At 43.9% G+C, this 18,975-nt stretch overlaps 2 protein-coding genes and 1 pseudogene across 2 annotated transcripts; all 3 read right to left on the bottom strand.

The window, feature by feature from the left end:
- LOC110430622 lies at positions 976-3,598 on the bottom strand (annotated as a pseudogene).
- Positions 5,970-9,656, bottom strand: LOC8077005 (probable LRR receptor-like serine/threonine-protein kinase IRK). Its single transcript, XM_002439919.2, has 2 exons — positions 8,199-9,656; positions 5,970-7,787 (listed from the first exon to the last, which is right to left on the bottom strand). The coding sequence occupies exons 1-2, from the start codon at positions 9,557-9,559 to the stop codon at positions 6,314-6,316; spliced, it is 2,835 nt and encodes a 944-aa protein (XP_002439964.1). The 5' UTR covers positions 9,560-9,656; the 3' UTR covers positions 5,970-6,313.
- Positions 14,233-18,464, bottom strand: LOC8064136. The gene is made up of 4 exons (XM_002439918.2): positions 17,914-18,464; positions 17,469-17,805; positions 15,811-15,938; positions 14,233-15,045 (listed from the first exon to the last, which is right to left on the bottom strand). Exons 1-4 carry the CDS (start codon positions 18,034-18,036, stop codon positions 14,572-14,574), a joined length of 1,062 nt encoding a protein of 353 aa, XP_002439963.1. The 5' UTR covers positions 18,037-18,464; the 3' UTR covers positions 14,233-14,571.

Genomic DNA, 18,975 nt, shown 5'->3' with positions numbered 1-18,975 from the left:
ATCCTTACAGATCGCTAACCGTCCGTTTGCCATGTCTAACTTGTTGATATGCCGTCGTCTCTAATAAATGTAGGACGAACTGAGAAATAAGATGGAGGCAACGCTTTGGTCTATCAAATAGAAATCGAGAAGCCATTATTTGGGCCCGTTGGCCAAGCGTTTACAATTTATCGCAACCCAGCGGGTCAGCGACCTGCGCGAGCCCCTGTCCTAATCGATGGGCGGAGCAGAGGCGATACGGCAAGATGAATGAACCTAGCTGGCAGGCACAGAGCGGGCGAGCTGCACCGCCATTAGCCAATTAGCGTGCCATGCCGGCGTGGACGCGGAGGCGAGTAGCCATGCCAGTGCATGCGCTGAAGGCTAAGGAGCGTTTGCGGATGTGCCCGCCGCGCCGACATAGAGAAGGTATGGGGGTGTTTGGTTGCATATATATGTTGTAGCATTTTTATTTTATTTGACAATTAGTATCAATTATAAACTAATTAGGCTTAAAAGATTTGTTTCACAAATTACTCTCTAGCTGTGTTTTTTCAGTTTTGTATAAATAGTTTATATTTGTTACTACATGTATATGTCTAAATATTTGATATGACGAGAGTTAAACTTTACCAATGTTCGGCACATTGCTATTGCCGGCGGGTGGCTGCGGCTGCGCTGCCATCCAACGCAAACCCCGAGGTTGCAGCCGAGGAAAAACAAGAAAAGACGACGGAGGGGCGGGGCTTGGTCATGTACTGAGTATGAATTCCTACCTCCTTGTCCTCTTCGTCCGAGCTAGAAGTATATGCATCATAACAATTACAGTGTAAACGCTGAATTTGTACTTAAATTATTTGCATGATGAGTCTTGCTCTACATAGTATTACATCACATAAAGCCTCAGAAGCTTTTCATCGAGCACAGAAGCTTATTTTAACCATACATGAGGTAACCCTTGCCTTCATAAAGGACTAGGTGCAGATCTCAAAGAAGATAAGAATACGGAAAACAGAAATAGAGAATAATCAGAAAAAGCCTCTATGAGCATATCTAGTGTGACCTTCCTATGATAGCTTGAAAAAATCTTGGCATTGGTGGTATATCAATTTCCAACAAACCCTTAAGAATCTGTACTACTTCACCTATGGTTGGCCGATCTGATTCCTAGATACACCAGCAAGCCACCTTGCAGACTCTCTCAGCCTCATCCCAAGTTAGCATGACCAGATAACTGGACATCCAACAAACTCCCAATATCTCCATTCAGGAGTTTACTAGCAACCTCCACTGGGAAACATGCAACATGGACATCACCACTAGTATTTCCTTTACATGTGTTTCTCCTTCCTAAGATAATGTCAATCAGCAACATCCCGTAGCTATAGACATCCACTTTTGATGTAATTGCCACTCCACCCATCCATTCGGGTGCAAGATACCCTGCTAAATTCCCTTCCTAAAAATTTTGCCATCCCAAAGTCCACGATTTAGGTATGAATGATGCATCAAGAAGTATGTTTTCTGGCTTAATATCACAGTGTATGATGCAATCCATGCAACACTCATGCAAATATGCCAACCCCCTTGCTACTCCAAGAGCTATCTGGTAACGAGTACTCCAATTTAGGACCGCTGTATGGCTACCAAAAATATGTGCTTCAAGGGAGCAATTCGGCATGTGCTCATACACAAGCAGCCTCCTATCCCTTTCACAACAGAAGCCAATGGCTTGATCAAATTGATATGTTGGATGATTCCTATGGAACTCACTTCAGCCCTAAATTGCTTCTCTCCTTGTCGTACACCATCAAGCCTCTTCACTGCAATAGTTGTGGAGTCAGTTAAAAGCCCTTTGAACACGGATCCAAAACCGCCACTCCCTATTCTCCCAGAGAATTTTTTAGTTGCATTTTGAAGATCGATGTACCTAAAAGCAATAATTCCATTTGCACCTTGAACATCATTCGATATGCTAAAAGATCGTTCTCTCAAGGTCATCCACATGAAAAAGGCTGATAACATACTCAGAACTACAACACTTGCAGCGATGATAGCCCCAAATGATCTTTCCTTTTGATCTCTTACTGTTTCTCCAATTATATGCATCTTTGGCAGCAATGCGAAGGTACAGAATTCCCCCATCATCAGTGGTTCCATTGGTATAGCTTCTTATGTTTAACAAGTCGTCATACCATAGGGAGCATCCGTCACCACTAGAATGGGCATAGCAGAGCAAGAGCAGTTATTCAGGCATGCTTGTTCGCATTGTTCTGTGCTCCCAACAGAACCAATAATGTCACCTTTTGTATCAGGCAATGGATAGAACTTATCTGTCGTTTTAGCTCCACTATGGTTCCTGGTGCTGCAATCCAATGGTGTATTTCTTGTGCAACCACCGGTATGATCCTCTTGCTCCCAGTCCTCACCTTACTGAGAATCCCCTCATGTAATCGCATGGCAAAGGTGCATTGCTGTTGCAAATAGTGAATGGTCCACAAGTAGCATATATACCACATAAATCTTTAGGTTGGGTGTAAATTGTTGTCCATTCTTGCTTGTCCTCAAGCCATATGAGCAGCTTGTTCTGACTAGATATGTCCAAAATACTAATAGATATTAAGTCTTTCTCTAGCAATATGGATTGGAAGTACTCCTCTTTGTTGTTGTTGATAAACTTGTAGTTAAACAGAGTGCGCCCTGACATTTCAGGCATTGCGTTGAGGTATTGGTCGTTCCATTCCCCAGTAGACCAATACACTATGGATGTGTTACATAGTTTGAAGACAAATTGGGGAGCACTAGTAGGATCTAATTCCTGACAGTAGCGGCCGGGAGACGGGTCAATCATGCTCCTCTTGGAAACAACACGCCGGTTCAGACCGGTGGTCTTGTCTATGCCAAACTTTGCACCAGGGGACACGATATCTGTAGGGTAGTCAAAGCTCTGCCATAAGATATTGGAGGAGTTGGTTGCGTCCTTTGAGACAAGATTTCCATTGTCCAGAAGCACCGCCGTAGAGTTCTTGGCCATTATACTAGCATGGGTCGACCAAACCACCGATTTGGTGGCTTGGTTGAAGATGGCAAGGTTGCCGTCCTCAAAGATAGCGAGCTTGGTCATTCTCTGATGACCTATAACTGGGCTCTCCCTATTTGCTACCCATATTGGAGTTAACTGGGAAACCTTGTAGAACCATATTCCTAGGTACCAGTGCTTGGGAGTGTGCCGAATAGAGGATTTACTTCCTGGATGGAAGAAGCCAAGCGCATACCTGCCATTGCTGGAGACAAGCTTGGCGTCTCCAATGAGCGCTTCACCGGCTGAAATGCAATCTGTTGTTGCAGAACAGGCAGGAGCATGCATGGAGTAGAGGAGGTGCACGAGAAGGAAGAAGGCAGGATGCATGACTGACAGAGAGAACACAGGGAGATGGAGGTAGTGAATACTTCTTTTTTTTAGAAGAGAGGTAGTGAATACTGAGTAGTAATAGAACATAGTAATATAATAGTACTACTACGATGCAGCATCTGTTGTCTTTCTGTGTATTTTCTCAGTGGCTAATCTGTGGGGAGGGTCATGTATAGTCGGTAAGCCTATTCGTTTGAGTTTATCTTATCTGTGGGATATGTTAGTCTTTTAGCATTGTTTTTTTCACAACAAATTAGCGAACGATGCTTTCAGCTATGGTTTTTCTGCCAAGTGGAGCCATACTAGTTTTCTCACCTATTTGCTTGTCTTGTTTTGCATATGATTTTCTGAACAAACAAGTATTCGTTGCTCGTAGGGCGGTAGGGGTAATTGTTCCGTATGTCCTCGGAATATGTTCGCTCTCGTGGAGTAGTAGTATGGCTTCAAAAAAAATTTAAGATGATTTCTCGTCATATCGAATTTTTTAACACATGCATAGAGTATTAAATATAGACGAAAATAAAAATTAATTGTATAGTTTACCTGTAATTTACGAGATAAATCTTTTAAGTCTAATTAATCAATGATTGGACAATAATTACCAAATACAAACGAAAATGCTATAGTATCCGAAATCAACAAAAAAATTTACCAAATGAACGAGGCCTATATCACGTTCTCACCTGGACACGGACACACGGTACCTCTGTTGGGGTTTGCTTGGACAGTTTTGACCACTGAATATTCGGTGAAAACTCCTCTCCGCGGAATTGTGGTATACCCTCCGAAAATAACATGATTAGAACTTTGAAAAAATAAAAGAAAATCACATATAGGTGATGAGACGCGGAGAATATTTTATATATTCTTGAATGTTACTCTCTATTTTTAGTTATAAGTTATTTTAATTTTTTTTTATTTGATCATTTTAATATGTATTTAGATAAATGAATGTATTAAAAAAGTCAAAATAACATATAATTTGGAATGAAGGAAGTACCACAGTGTCTCGTTTGTTTGAAAACTCTTATAATCGGCATTTTTTCCCCTAAGGGCAGTGGAACTGGAGTTCCACTGAAATGTTCATAGGTTGAAACAAGTGAGAATTACAATCTCCAGTCACCGCGTCTTCCTAGACTCAGTTGTCCAACTGTCAACAAATGACCACGCAGCTACGCTTCGATGATGTGAATTCTGGTTCTGGCCAACCGAGTGCCTATTTTCACTTCACGTGACGTTCCCGGTAGCTTTTTCTAAGCTGAGGTTGAATCATTCTTCCTCCACGCCGGTCCAGATAGCTTCTCTACTTGTTCACCTTCGCGTGACGTCGATGCCTCTAGGGGTGAAAGTGGTGTGGATAATTTTCCGAACTGATCCGATCCAAATCCGAATTTTGAGGATATGGAGAAGAATTTTTAACATCCGTGCGGATATGGATAATCCGAATCCGATTGTCTGCGGATACGGGGTAGGATATGGAATAGGTAAAATCCGGCGGATATGGATTATCCGCAAATTTTATGCGGATTATCCGATGTTCAAAATAGAATATCCGAAGGTTTCTCTTCCAAGACTAAAGAATTTAGGATTTTAAAAAGTTTGTTAGCTGAGGACTTTTATTTTATAATGTGGTTGTTTAATGTTCTAATTTTTAAATTAAGAAATTTGCTAGATGCTATTATTTATTGGCTAATAACTTATTATTTTTTAGTGGAGATATCATGTAAAGTGTTAATTATTAGTGTGAGAGCAGCAACATGGAATGCAATGCAAGATTATTATCTATTGCCTATTCTTGTTCTGTACTAAATAAATTCTTAACAAGCATACAATTCTCTATGTATACACATGTTACTCGACTATTAAAATCCGTCTCCGATCCGTTTCCGCTCCATATCCGTACCAGTTCCGACTACCAAAAAAACCGTATCCACATCCGCATCCGTGTATTATCCGCTCCGCACCGAATCCGACAAAAAAAAGCGGATTAGGATATGAGAAAGGCATTACCCGCACCGATCCTAGATGCCTCTCCCTTGACGACATTAACCTACACGGCAGCACTCCACCCTGGGCCAAACTCGGTTAAACGTCCCCGACGTGTCTTGACCAGCCAGCCCAACTGGACCCGGTCGAGTACTCGGCAGTCGGCAAGGCCGCATCTGTACTGAGCCTCAACTCAACAAGATATCACATACCAGAAATGCTACCAAGATTTCTGACATCTTAGTCTTCCCGAATTGAATCGATTTATAAATTAATAAAAGAATAAGGAAATGCTATCCGTTGGGCAAGCGGATTCGCATCTCTTACAACCCACACAATCTTCGGTTCTCGGTGCGGAAGCAATTTGCTTGGCTTTACATCCATCCCAAGGTATCATCCCACACAATCTTCGGTTCTCGGTGCTTCCTTAAGCTCGTACACATTGAGTGCATCCTATACATGTATCATAATTTTTTACAGAATGTGACATTGGATCTCTAAATTTTCCTTTTCAACATAAAATTTTTTGATCTGGTAAAGATGAAATTAGTACTATATAAATTAGATGTATTGTAGACACCAAACGAAGCAATGGTTTATCCAAACTTTAACAAATACGGAGCCAAACTTTAACAAATACGGTAATGCTCCGAAAGCGAAGGATTTTTGTATAGCATAGTTCCAGGATTAGCCTAACTATCCGATAACAGGATTAATCCAGCTGATGTACCAGTAGCATACACGCGCAAAGGTACCGACCAATAATTTAAGAAAGCAACAGCTTTACATCCCTAAATACTGCAACCAAGCTAAACTCACTAGTCAAATCCTAACCTTTCTGACCGCACTTTCCCCCTCTCCTCAACATGTATCGACCCAAAGAAACGAATGAAAAAGGAAGGAGAAAAGAGGATAAAAAAATCGAGTAAATGGAGCTCAAACCAGATCATCCTCTGGGGTACCCTGAGGACTCCTCACCATCTCAAGCATACTGACCACCTCAGCCATGTCCGGTCGTTGAGAAGGCACCTGAGATGCACAAACCAGCCCCAGCTTGATGATCAGTGTGGCCTCCTCCATCGAGAATTCACCTGATAACCGAGGATCCATGCAGTCCTCCAGCCTGTCATCATCAAGCACACCTCTGACCAGATCAGAAAGCACAACAACGTCGTCTTCCAAGTACTCCACGGGCCTTCTGCCTGTCAAAATCTCAAGGACCAGCACTCCAAAGCTGTATACGTCGCACTTCTCTGTTACCTTGACCGTTCTGCAAGTGAACTCAGGTGCCATGTATCCCAGCGCGCTCTGGATCTTGCTGCTGAGCACATATTGATCCAGCACCGGCAGCAGGTTCACAAGACCATAGTCACCAACCCTGGGCTCACCATTTGAGTCTAGCAAGACATTGCTGGACTTCAGATTGTAGTGGATTATACCGTAGCGATGCAAGTGCACTAGTGCGCGGGCCACACCAATGATTATGTCGAACCTCTCCATCCATGAAAGCGAGCTCTCATATGAGCACTCGTGCAGGTGCTGATGCAAGCTCCCAGCAGGCATGAATTCATATATAAGGAGCTGCAGTGAAGAAGTCCAGTAGAAGCCTTTGAGGGTGACAATGTTATGGTGGCGCACCTTGCCTAGAAGCTTGACGTGCTGCTTGAAATCATCCTCTGACTTGACCATACTTGAAACTGTCAGCTTCTTGATGGCCACTGGCTGGCCATCTCTGAGCACTGCCCTGTAAACAGTACCAAAGCCTCCACGCCCAAGCTCACAATCCTTATTCAGCAATGCATGCCCATCAGCACTGAAATCCGAGCTGCCTCTGCCAAACATGACGAGCTTCCCCGACTTAGCCTCATTTTCTGGAGATTCAGCTGACTGGCTATGATAATCATCTGACAATGCAGCAGCGGGAAGTGCAGAGCGGGAAACTGTTGCACGAGCACGGCAGTTGAGCACTGTTATTGTGGCCACACCGATAAGAATAACTGCTCCACCCACAATGGCGATGAGTGTGGAGATGCTCAATATCATCTTCTTCTGGTGCCGGTTGCTTGAGGAACTTGGGGCAACATCCGACCAGGGGTCTGACGAGGAGTTAGGGTTGAAAACAATTGGCTTTGGCATGACACCGTTGCAGTTACTGTTCTTCTGTGAACTGCAAAGGCCAGCATTGTCGGAAATGAAAGAATAAGGGATGCTGTCAAAGAAGCGACTATTGGGGAGGCTCCCTGACAGTGAATTGTGAGAGACATTGAAGACACGCAGGCTGTCAAGTTTAGAGAGCTCCATCGGCAAGGTGCCATTCAGCAAGTTATCTGACAGATCAACTGTTTGAAGACTAGCAAGGTTACCCATGGACATAGGAATTGGTCCTGCAAGTTTGTTGTGTGATAGATCCCTGCAAAGAAAGAAGAGAATTAGATAACCCATCACCTGAATTAGTGCCTAGTAATCGACAGAAGTGCTTTGCCTTGTTTGTGGCAATAACATTTTTTTAATCAGCAACAAAATTCGTGCAGAATTTGACTCGTGTTTTTTAGTGTATCCAAGAGAAACATGGAACCTGACAGTGGGATAAGAGCAAAGCAGCAAGACAAAGATGTCACCCAGGTTTTCGGTTTAGTGCTTCCAAACAGCAAATAAGACATACCTATCGCTTTCTAAATGGGACCTGCAACCTAGGAAGCAGAGAACTAGTAAAAACTAACACGACAAAAACAAATGGAAACTAGTAGTCATCTAGTCAACCACTAAACATGCATGCACATGCACTAGGAACTGGGTAATGACAGCGAAAAGGATCGCTTACAAAGCAATCAGGGATTTGCATGTGCCGATCTGCACAGGAATGCCTCCGGTAAGTGAATTCCTCCCCATCAGCAGCTGTCGGAGTGCCATAGCACCTCCAATCTCCGGTGGTACAACCCCTTCGAACTTGTTTGCACTCACATCCAACACTTCAAGCACCAGCATCAGCCCAATGCTTGCAGGAAGCTGCCCCGACATCGAATTTGAGGACAAATTCAGGTACTGCAATCTTGCAAGGATGGTAATCTCAGGCGGGATCGCACCGGTGAAAGCATTGGCTGAAAGGTCCAGTGCTTCCAGGGTCGCAGCAGCATCACCGGGAACCTTGACCCACCCTGACAGTGCATTTCCAGCGACGGAGACGCGCTGCAGGGCAAGCCCAAATACCCACCATGGGAGCTCCCCAGTGAGCGCGTTCCGGCTGAGGTCGACCTCGACCAGGTTCTTACAGCCCGAAATGGCGTCCGGGATGCCGCCGACGAAGTGGTTGCCAGACAAATCAAGTCTCTCCAGCGCCGCCATCTCCCCAATCCACGCCTGGAGCTCCCCTGATAGGGCATTGCCACCAGCGCCGAGAAAACTCAGCGCGGACAGCCCACGCAGCGACTCAGGCAGCCCACCGGTGAACGAGTTGTGCCCGAGGTCAAGGGACTTGAGCAGCCCGGCTTCACCGACGTCCGCCGGTATCTCCCCTTCGAGGAGGTTGCGGCTCAGGTCCACCACACGCAGCGAGCTGCTCCGCGGGAACCCGCCGGGCACGGTCCCGGAGAGCAGGTTCCCGGAGAGGTCCACCGACCTGAGCGACGGCAGCGACCAGATGCCATCGGGGACCGGGCCGGTGAGCCGGTTGCGGGAGAGGTTGAGCGACACGAGCGAGTCGCAGGACGCGAGCGAGGCCGGGATGCCGCCCGAGATCGCGTTGCCCGAGAGGTCGAGGGCGCGGAGGCGAGGCGGCAGCGCGTCGGGGAGCGCGCCGGAGAGTCGGTTCCCCGGGAGCGCGAGCGAGACGAGCGCGTCGAGGCGGAGCAGCGCGGACCGCGGGAGGCGCCCCGCGAGCGACGCGGCGGGGAGGTCGAGCGCGGCGACGCGGCCCGTGCGCGGGTCGCAGGAGACCCCCGGCCAGGCGCAGGCGCGGTCGGCGTCCTCGGACCAGGGCGCGAGGCGGCCCGACGGGTCGGAGAGGCCCGACTTGAGGACGACCAGCGCCAGCACGTCGTCGCTCACGGTGGCGGCCGCGGCCGCCCCGGCCGACGCGGCGAGGAGGACCAGGACGGGGAGGAGGAGGCGGGAGGGAGTCGCCATTGCCGCGGTGGCGGCGGCGGCGGAAGAGGAGGAGGAGGAGGTGGTGGGCGACGAGATCATAGGAAGTGTTCGTTCATTGATTGGACTGGAGCGGCGGTTCGCGGCGCTGATGCACTGCTGTCTGCTGACTGCTACTGTCCTTGCTGCCGGGTTGCTGGTTTCGTCAGGGGAGGGGAGGGGAGTGGGAAGCCGCTTGCAATTAATGCTACGCTGGCCACTGCGCAGTGGGGCCACCGTCTGGCTCGGGGTTGTTCCACAATTTTTAGCATTTCAAAATCAAATCTTCTGTGGGGTCGTGGTGGGCCGTGGGTGACGGATGGGCGAAGGCTGTCGTCGACTGGTGACTGGCGAGTGGGCCATGCCACGTCTTCGTCCACCGGGCGATGATGGTGATTCATTCATGAGTTTTTTCGTGTGCATGCGTTTAGGCCTTGTTTAGATTGTGTCGAATCTTTGCATATATATATATAGAATATATAGAGAGTATTAAATATAAAATTAATTATATAGATGAAAATAAAAACTAATTATACAGTTTGTCTATAATTTATGAGACGAATCTTTTGAGCCTAATTAGTCCGTGATTAAACAATAATTATCAAATACAAACAAAAATGCTACAATAGCTAAAACTAAAAATTTTCATAAACTAAACAAGGCCTTAATTTCAAAGACTATTGGACAAATTTGCTTGCCAAATGCCAAAACGTTAACCTAGGGACTAGTATCTCATTTCTTAGTTTCGGGAGTCGATTTTTTTTTAGAAATTAGGAGGAGTCAGCGAAATCACCAGAGGTGCTTGACCATTAACCATAGTGATCTAATATGTCTTGCCTTTGCTTAGGTTAGTTGGTTTAGTGTGGGATGAAAAACCGGTGCAATTAATGCTTTCTTCCTTTGTGGTCCTCCGTCAATCCGTCTCACTCGAGATTTTATATTTTAAGCGAGCATAGATATATTATACTTTTTTTTAGTATACAGAAGGTTTTTTTGGCATGATTAGTTCACGTCTACACTACACGCGTCCTAGACCGCCACGCAAAAACCATGATGTCACGAATTGCTGTTTGGTTTCCGCCGAGGTTTAGGCACACCACACGCGCGCCTAGTTGATTTTCATTGCCAGCTCACGCTGCAGTCCCTGTTCGCGGATCTAAAAAGTCATGACTAAAAATATTATTCGCTGATTTATTGTGAGAGAAAAATAATGTTATCTAGCAGAAAAAGTATGACTGATAAAACAAGCGAACGGTGTAGAAAAGGTAGAAAGGTGTACACCGTGTATATTGCAACATACTATCTACATCCAAGATTAACATGACTAGGAGTGATCCACATTGGCACGACCATAGAGAGGAGGAGGAGGTCGAGGTGAGACCATGGTGTGGTAGTTAATTAATTGAGTTCATGTGATGCGAGTAGTATACTCGTGATTTAAGCAAGCACATCAGGAGTATATCATTCACTTTTTTAATATGCAAAAGATTTTAGCATTTAAAAATTATTTTTGTCTAGTGACTAGAAGGAGAGGGTTCAAAATGTCGCGACTCAACAAGTCACAACGATAGAGGAAGAGGATGTGGAGAGTGAGATCATGGTACCGTTGTTAAACTAATTAAATTCCTGTGGTGCTGGACTGCCAGTAATATATGTTCTCTTTGTTTGGGTCGAAATCGAATTATTGTCTAGTGTGTGACATAAGTCAATCTACTAACAAACCGTATGTCATGTTTGTTTCTGACGTTTTTCAGATCTAATTCATTATATTGACTAATTTCTTTTTCAGTTTTTCTCAATACATCGATCTAGCCCTTTTGTTAGGTTGAGTAGTTGGAAATTCACGATAAAAAAAGAATTGGAAAATTCATTGATACATGAACAAGAGTTGGAAACTCGTCATAAGTCGAGACTTCAACTTATAGCCTCGCTAAACATAATCAACCACCGACTTGTTAGGACCGGTTTTGAACGTGGGGATCATGAGAGAATCGGACTGTTTAGGTCTTGTTTAGTTCACACTAAAAACCAAAAACTTTTCAAGATTCTCCGTCACATCAAATCTTGTAACACATGCATGAAGCACTAAATAAAGATGAAAATAAAAACTAATTGCACAGTTCACGTGTAAATCGCGAGATGAATCTTTTAAACCTAGTTACTCTATAATTGAGCAATATTTGTCAAATAAAAACGAAAGTGCTACAGTCTCAAAAGCCAAAAAATTTTCGGAACTAAACAAGGACTTAGTGATGTGAAATTATTGGATTTCAAAGAGGACTGGCTGCGGCAGGCGGCAGCCAGAGATTGTCCTTGCGTGGCATTACAAATTGCAGCAGTTGATCGTGTGCGTCCTTCGCGCTTGTACGCTACTCCCAACAACTTGCTAGCACTATTTGGACAAGGGACGGCAAGTACCACACAGTACACACAGTAGCACAGTTGTTGAGCCGTACCGATACAGCTTTCGAAATTCAAAGCAAAGGGGCCGGACGAAGGAGATGTTGTGATTTTTTTTTTTGCTAAATACTCATTTTTAAAATAGTTTTATGATTCTTCTCTCACAAAGATATGAATTAATACGAAGCTAGAAAAAGTATCTTATACCAGCTTCATTTCACGTATTATAATCATTCTATTCTCACTTCATCGTACGAAGTTGTTTTTACCGAACACTTGTTTTAAAACATCTCAGCTTTAATAATAAGAAAGCTGCTCATGAAGCTATTTTAAAAAAAAAACAGCTTATACAGTAGAGCTATGCTAGACGGGGCTGGAATAAGCTGGTGATTTCAAAGGACGATCTTATCAATGCATCGAAAGTTCTAAAGGAGGTCTGTATAGAGCAATTCGATTTGTGACATTTTCCTTGCGGCAAGCAGTAAAACAAGAACAAAGATGCGCCAGATTCTTTTCTTTTCCCACTCACTCGTGTCATGCCGCAGCACAGCAGCCAAGCTGCCCAAGCAAACAGCAAGGGCTCAACAAGGTCTTGTTTACTTCTAAAATATTTTGTAAAATATAAACAATGATATTTTCGTTTATATTTAATAAATATTATCCAATTATAGACTAACTAGACTTAAAAGATTCGTCTCGCAAATTACAGGTAAACAGTGTAATTAGTTATTTCTTTTATTTATATTTAGTGTTTTATGCATGTGCCACAAGATTCAATATGATAATGAATGTGAAAAATTTTGTAAAATATTTTGGGAACTAAACAAAAAGCTGGAGAGATGGTTGGTGGGCCATGGAAAGAAAAAGGAGCCGTCTACCCATGCCAGCTCGGTGATGTCCTCGCCTCCTCGGCCTGCCACCGGGACCCCGGAGCTTCATTGACAGCAAACCTACTGTTATCCCAACACTGCAGTTCCAGTTGGTCCCTCACTCCCTCTGCAAAAGTTGCCATCTGATCTGGTCTCCATTCAAGCCCTTGTAATTTTCTTTGGTCGAAATAAATATATATTGTCAAAATTTATGAGGATTCTTACCTGTGCTGTGCTTAAGGCCTTGTTTAGATGCGATTTTTTTTTTGGATTTCGCTACTGTAGCACTTTCATTTATTTGTGATAAAATATCATCTAATCATAGACTAACTAGGATCAAAAGATTCGTCTCGTAATTTACAGCTAAACTGTGTAATTAGTTTTTAATTTCGTCTATATTTAATACTTCATACATATGCCGCAAGATTCGATGTAACAGGGAATCTTGAAAACTTTTTGGTTTTTGAAGGGAACTAAACAAGGCCTAAGGCATTGTGCTCTTGCATGTCGATCTTTTACAGATCAATCAGGCAAAGATTTGTGGTAGGTAGCCAAGGAGTACAGACATGATATATCAAAAAGTAGCTGCCCAAGAGAGTATGTACAGTAGCAACTTACAAAGGAATCCAAAGGCAAAATGATGTTACTTTAGCATATCAACTGCTACTTTAGCCAGCAGTGAAGTGGTCAATCAGAAGCAGCCAGGAACAGTATAGCAACTTTATGCTTGTCCCAGAAAAAACTAACCGCAAAGTTACACATGAACTGCTGCGCACCCAAATGGCCAAATCTGAAGCAAGGCCACCAGCTGCCAGCCCCTGAGCTAGGCCATAGCATGATTGTAACAATGATTGGCGCAATCAGACACTTTGGACTTCGTTATAAGAGCATGCTTGGGATAACTCACGAGAACATGATAGTATTTCTAGTCCTCTAATGCACTCGACTGTGTTCGTGGCACTGGCTTACAAGACACGAGTTGTGTCCAGATGACATGGCCATAGACAACAGCAGCAGAGATGTAGACAATGAGCGACTGATCACAGTCATTGCTACACAACAACTAATGTAATTGAAAAAAGGGCACCCACCAAACCCTGTCTCTTATCCACAATGCATCAATATATAACATGAACCGTTCAGAAGCAAAATGCAAGAGCAGGCATAATGCAAAAGGTAAACGAACAAACAGAAAAAGCGAAAAGGAAAAGGAATGCATGTGTTGAGGTGAGGTGGCCACCAATGGAACTGTAGTAAGGTCCAAAGGCCACCCACTAGGCCCTGTTCTTGCACAGCTCTAAAGTGACGGCAGAATGTGCGCTACTACAATTCGGACACAAGCTGAAGCAAACATGTGTGAAGCAAATTATGCGTTGCGTCTGATATGGCAGCTCAGCAGGATCTGCTTCCAACCAGTCCAAGCGTGCAGCATGAATGATACAAATAATGATATAGAACTCAGGAATCTGTGCACAAAAGAATAATTACCTCCGCCAAAGAATAAAAATGTGTGTTTTGGCTATATATACTAACAAATTCTTTTGTAGCATTACAACCCAAAAAGAACTAAAATCCGTACTGCTAACAGTTCGTGTATCACCTGAGGAAAAAAAATTGGAACACTATTGTACAAACCGTATGAAGTGGGGCAATCCTTCACCTCTTCCAGGATAAGGGTCACTTTGTCAAGCATGAGTTCCATCAGTTCGAGCGGTAGTTGTCTTTCATTGACTTATTTTGTCAAGTCAGGCAGATGGAAGTATCTTCTACCTCATTTGAATGCTACATTCAAAGTTCCGTAGGAGCTTAGTCATCCCAATCCACATCCCAACCATCTTTGCTATTCGTCTGTACCTGTGATCTCAACGAAAGGCCATTTGCTGAGACACTGCTCGTAGGTTTCTTATCTGCAGGTCCTGCTGGTGCTTCTTCATCATCCCAGTCATCATCCCAGCCGTCTTCCCATCCATCTGTGGTGCTTGCGGTGTTGTCCACCCCTGAAGAGTTTGGTGCCTGACCTCCCATCTCAAGCTGTTGGTATGGGACTCCATCATTGCCTCTTCTCTTTGCAAACTTACAGCAGGCGCATACAACGCCAACCAAAACAATAGTGAAAACAAAAAAAGAGGCTCCATAAATTGGATTCAAACGCATTGCATCTGCAATCTGCTGCAACTGTTTCTGCAAATCAGAAACCGATTGCCCAACATGTATGATGCAGTCCTCCTTTCCATCACTTAAAGTAATATTCCCAACATTTGAAGTGGTTTTTATGCTCATCTGGTAATATAAATTGGACCAAAAAAATTAGTAGACAAGAAAATCAAAATAATAATGTATATAATAAAATTTCAAACAAAAACCTTGGAATAGTAATTACTTCCTCCATCCTAAATTATGGAGCAGTTCACTTTAGCTTTATCCTAAGTCAAACTTCTCTAACTTTCACCAAGTTTATAGAAAAATACGCCAATATCTATGACATCAAATTAGTTTCATTAAATTCTCCATGTCTTGATAGTGCACTTATTTCAGCTTGCAGATGTTAATATATTTTTCCAAAAAAATCAGTCACAGTTAGAGGTTTAACATTGACAAAGCTAAAAGCAAACTATAAGTTGGAACAGAGGGAATACTATATTTAGACAAGCACACATTTAATCCTCTTAAAATATGAGAAACAAATGCAGTTCAGTTGCATCAGATATGTAAGGAACAAAGACTCAGCTTGTATGCTCAAAGACCTAGCATTCTGGTTAGTCTCAAAGGTCACATGTAGCTTCTCAATCTCAAACGGAATGCACAGGCAATCTACCCAGTCTAAAAACTCGAGAGTACATACCCTATGAACACATGAGGTGAGAATGGGGAACCATGAAAAATGTTACGCTCTAAAGTAAAGCCAATTTTCATACCTCACCATATATGACCCAAAGTTTATTTGGCTGATCAGTCACTCGAGTAAATCTCAGCATCTATTCGACTTAAATATGCATACTATTCAAGAAACCTAATGCAAATGTTGTAGCAGAGTAAATTACATACCTTTTCAAAGGCACCCTTGATAAGATGTAGAGGCTTATCGTTATTTATATTTGATGATGGTTCTGTGACATTAACGTCAATATCATGTTGGCCTTTATTATGGACAATAATATATGACCCAACTGAAGCTGCAAGAATAAACAAAAGGCCCATTTTATATTCATGACAGAGTAGGCCATACATATGTTACATAACATATGCATTACTATGATTTCCATGTCTATTCATATATCTCAAGGCCAGAGAAACAAAAAATACAGTTTGCAAATAACGGCTTTATCATTCCCCAAACAACCTCAGCTTATGTACCAATAGTTTCTTTCAGTGTATGTTAAAACGTTCAGAGTTATTGGTTTTAAGGAACAAAAACTGCTAGATCTATACAGTGAAATTGAACTTAACCAATAACCATTTACCACCGGTGCATACGTTCATGATGACATAACTAAAACAGGCACATCCCTGGCGTCATTGTACCATACATTTTTATTGTCGCCGACAATAGGACCTCTTTCCTGGTTTTATGAGGAAAGAAAGGCTAATATATGACAAATAAGATTTAGGACGATGCAGTGATGCACTTAGATGGTAAACCACAGTATGGTGTGAAACACTGAAACTTGAGAAATATACTTTCGAACTTAGACTCTGTTTGTGAATCCAGATTAAAAAAAAACTGTTGTGATTATTTTTATCCAGATTCTCATAATCCCATGGAATTCAAACGGGCCTTAATTAATAGTTAGCTCACATATTATGTTAACGTTGGAAAACCTTTGAAATTTCTACAACTTAAATTTAAGGATATCCAGGCATGTAAATTATCTTATGACCTCTTACTGTTTTCTTGATTTTAGATAGCTTGATTAATTTAGCTACAAAGATATCATGAGGCACTTCCCACCATAGATTAATACAATTACATCTGTAAGTAGAATCTCAAGGTAAATGTACTCGCCAAATTATATATGCAAATAGGCAACACTACCAGTGCTATCAAGTCGTCTGATTAATCATGATTAGTCGTCCTAGTCGGAACACTCAACTCGGGGCTATGACTCGATTAGGGTGATTAGTTTTGTGGTCATCCAAGTAGTCGGACACTATGGGGTAGACGACCAGAAATAAAATGGAATTGCTCAGCAGCTTAGGACATGGGCTGCATCTGGGATGGCTTAGGCCACTGGGCTCATGTTTTTCAGCCCAATTTGCGACCCTCCATGCAGCCACCACCCTAAAGATATCTTCATGCTTGATTTGTACTCTAGGACATATATCATATTAGTATATGTTTGGTATGTTAGTCTTGATATATATATAGGACGACTGGGACTGACCTTGGACAACTAATCGTGACTAGTCACCTGATCAGTCCCATGGTGACTAGGATCAACTATAGACGACTTGATTGAACACTACTACTGTAAATGCAGTTTATTCTAAACAAAACACATGAAATGAATCATATTGCTTTTACCCTTGCAACAAAACTAACCAAAGCTAAAAGGCAGATACGCATGAATCTTTATGAGCTACAAATTCAATACAACACTTCTAATTTTGACTCAGCATCCCTGATACAGCAATTGGATAGCAATCCAGAAAGTGATACTTAATAAATTATACTGCTGAATTTCCAGTAGAAATCAAGGCATTACCATTATCAGAAACCTGAAGGCAAGCAGAAAAATCCTTTCCAGAGGAACACTTGTGCTTGTGCGCACACTTCTCCATCACCTCCTTCAGTTTATCAGTCTCCTCCCTCCTCCCCTGACTTCCTGTGTCCTCAGGGTTCGTCCCGCCATTCGGTCCTGGACCTCCAGGGGCAGGACTGGCCGCCTTCTGCAAATTAGTCTCCTTCGTGAGCGGCGGCGGCGGTGTTGATGCAGATGCCTGTGGCTCACTCCTTCCCTTGGTATCCTTCGATGGTGATTGCAATGGTGCCTGCTGCCCCGCAGCTGAAGACTGCCCAGAAACGGTAGGTGCAGGAGCGTGCTGTAGAGATCCAAACAACCTCTGAATCCAAATTCCCTTCCATCTATTGACGAATCACGAGAACGCTAATCTAAAATGCTAACTTAGCATAGATGATAGGGCTCTCACCTCGCCGGAGTTGGGTTCATCGCCTTCCGGAAGGCTTCTACCTGAAGCAGAAGCAGGGGCAGGGAGTAGCGCCGAGGCGAGCAGTAGCAGCACGACGACCACGGTGAATCCGCAGGCGCCCATCGGCTGGGAGCCCGGCGGGAGGGAGACTAGTTACCGCGTCAGCCGATTCGTTGCCGATTCTGGCAGCGCGGCAGGGATGCTGCTGATCGCATCGGCCGTCGTGGCGCCCCGGCGGCTCCCTCGACGACAGATCCGGGATCCCCGACGAGGGCGTCGGGGCGCCGCCTGGTCCGGATCTGGAGGATGGGGCTGAATGATCGATCAACGCGTTTTCTGCAGCCTCGGTTCGAGAATCGAGATTCCGTGGGGTTCTATCGGCCCGATCGATGCAGCTGCAGGCGAGGAGGATTTCGGGTGCGTGACGAGAAGAGGACAAGAGGAAGATTTGGAGGAGGGCCGTCGGCCCGTCGCGGCTGCCGGCTTCGCTACGCGCAAGTGATGTTCGTCGCGGTCAGACTTGTGGCGTCCGTGGACCGTTGCGGTTTGGTCTCCGTTTCGGTGAAAATTTTTGTTCGAGACGCACACAACACAACACAACTTGTCCGGGCACTGGACCAAACTTCGTTGAAATTTCATCGTGCTGCCTGGATCGCTGGACGCTGCTGACGTGTCAAAAGAAGTCGGGAATGTAACCGCAGCGATGCTGCTATACGATCAAATCGTGCAAGGGCTTTATCCATCCACATGAATATGAATCTACACAGAAGAAAGTGTAGTAGCAAGTACTGTAGTGCTATTTCAGGAACGAAAACGGGATTCACCAAGGATCAGATTGCTTGCTGTTGCAGTATGAAGCTTTTGCATTATATGCTTTGCAAAAGCACATGGAATTTTCTCTTTCTGGGGCCTGTGGAATGAACAAGAGTGACAGACATGGAATCTCGTATAATACTGTTATTATGGTGTAGCCTTAAGGTAAGGTGTCCTATATATGCTAATATGCTATGGTGTGTTTATTCCTTGCGTGGATAGGTCCCTGGAAAACACTGCTGGCCGAGT

The sequence above is a fragment of the Sorghum bicolor genome, chromosome 9 (assembly GCF_000003195.3).
Source record: "Sorghum bicolor cultivar BTx623 chromosome 9, Sorghum_bicolor_NCBIv3, whole genome shotgun sequence".
Lineage (NCBI taxonomy): Eukaryota > Viridiplantae > Streptophyta > Magnoliopsida > Poales > Poaceae > Sorghum > Sorghum bicolor.
This window is presented reverse-complemented; position numbering and strand designations above follow the sequence as displayed.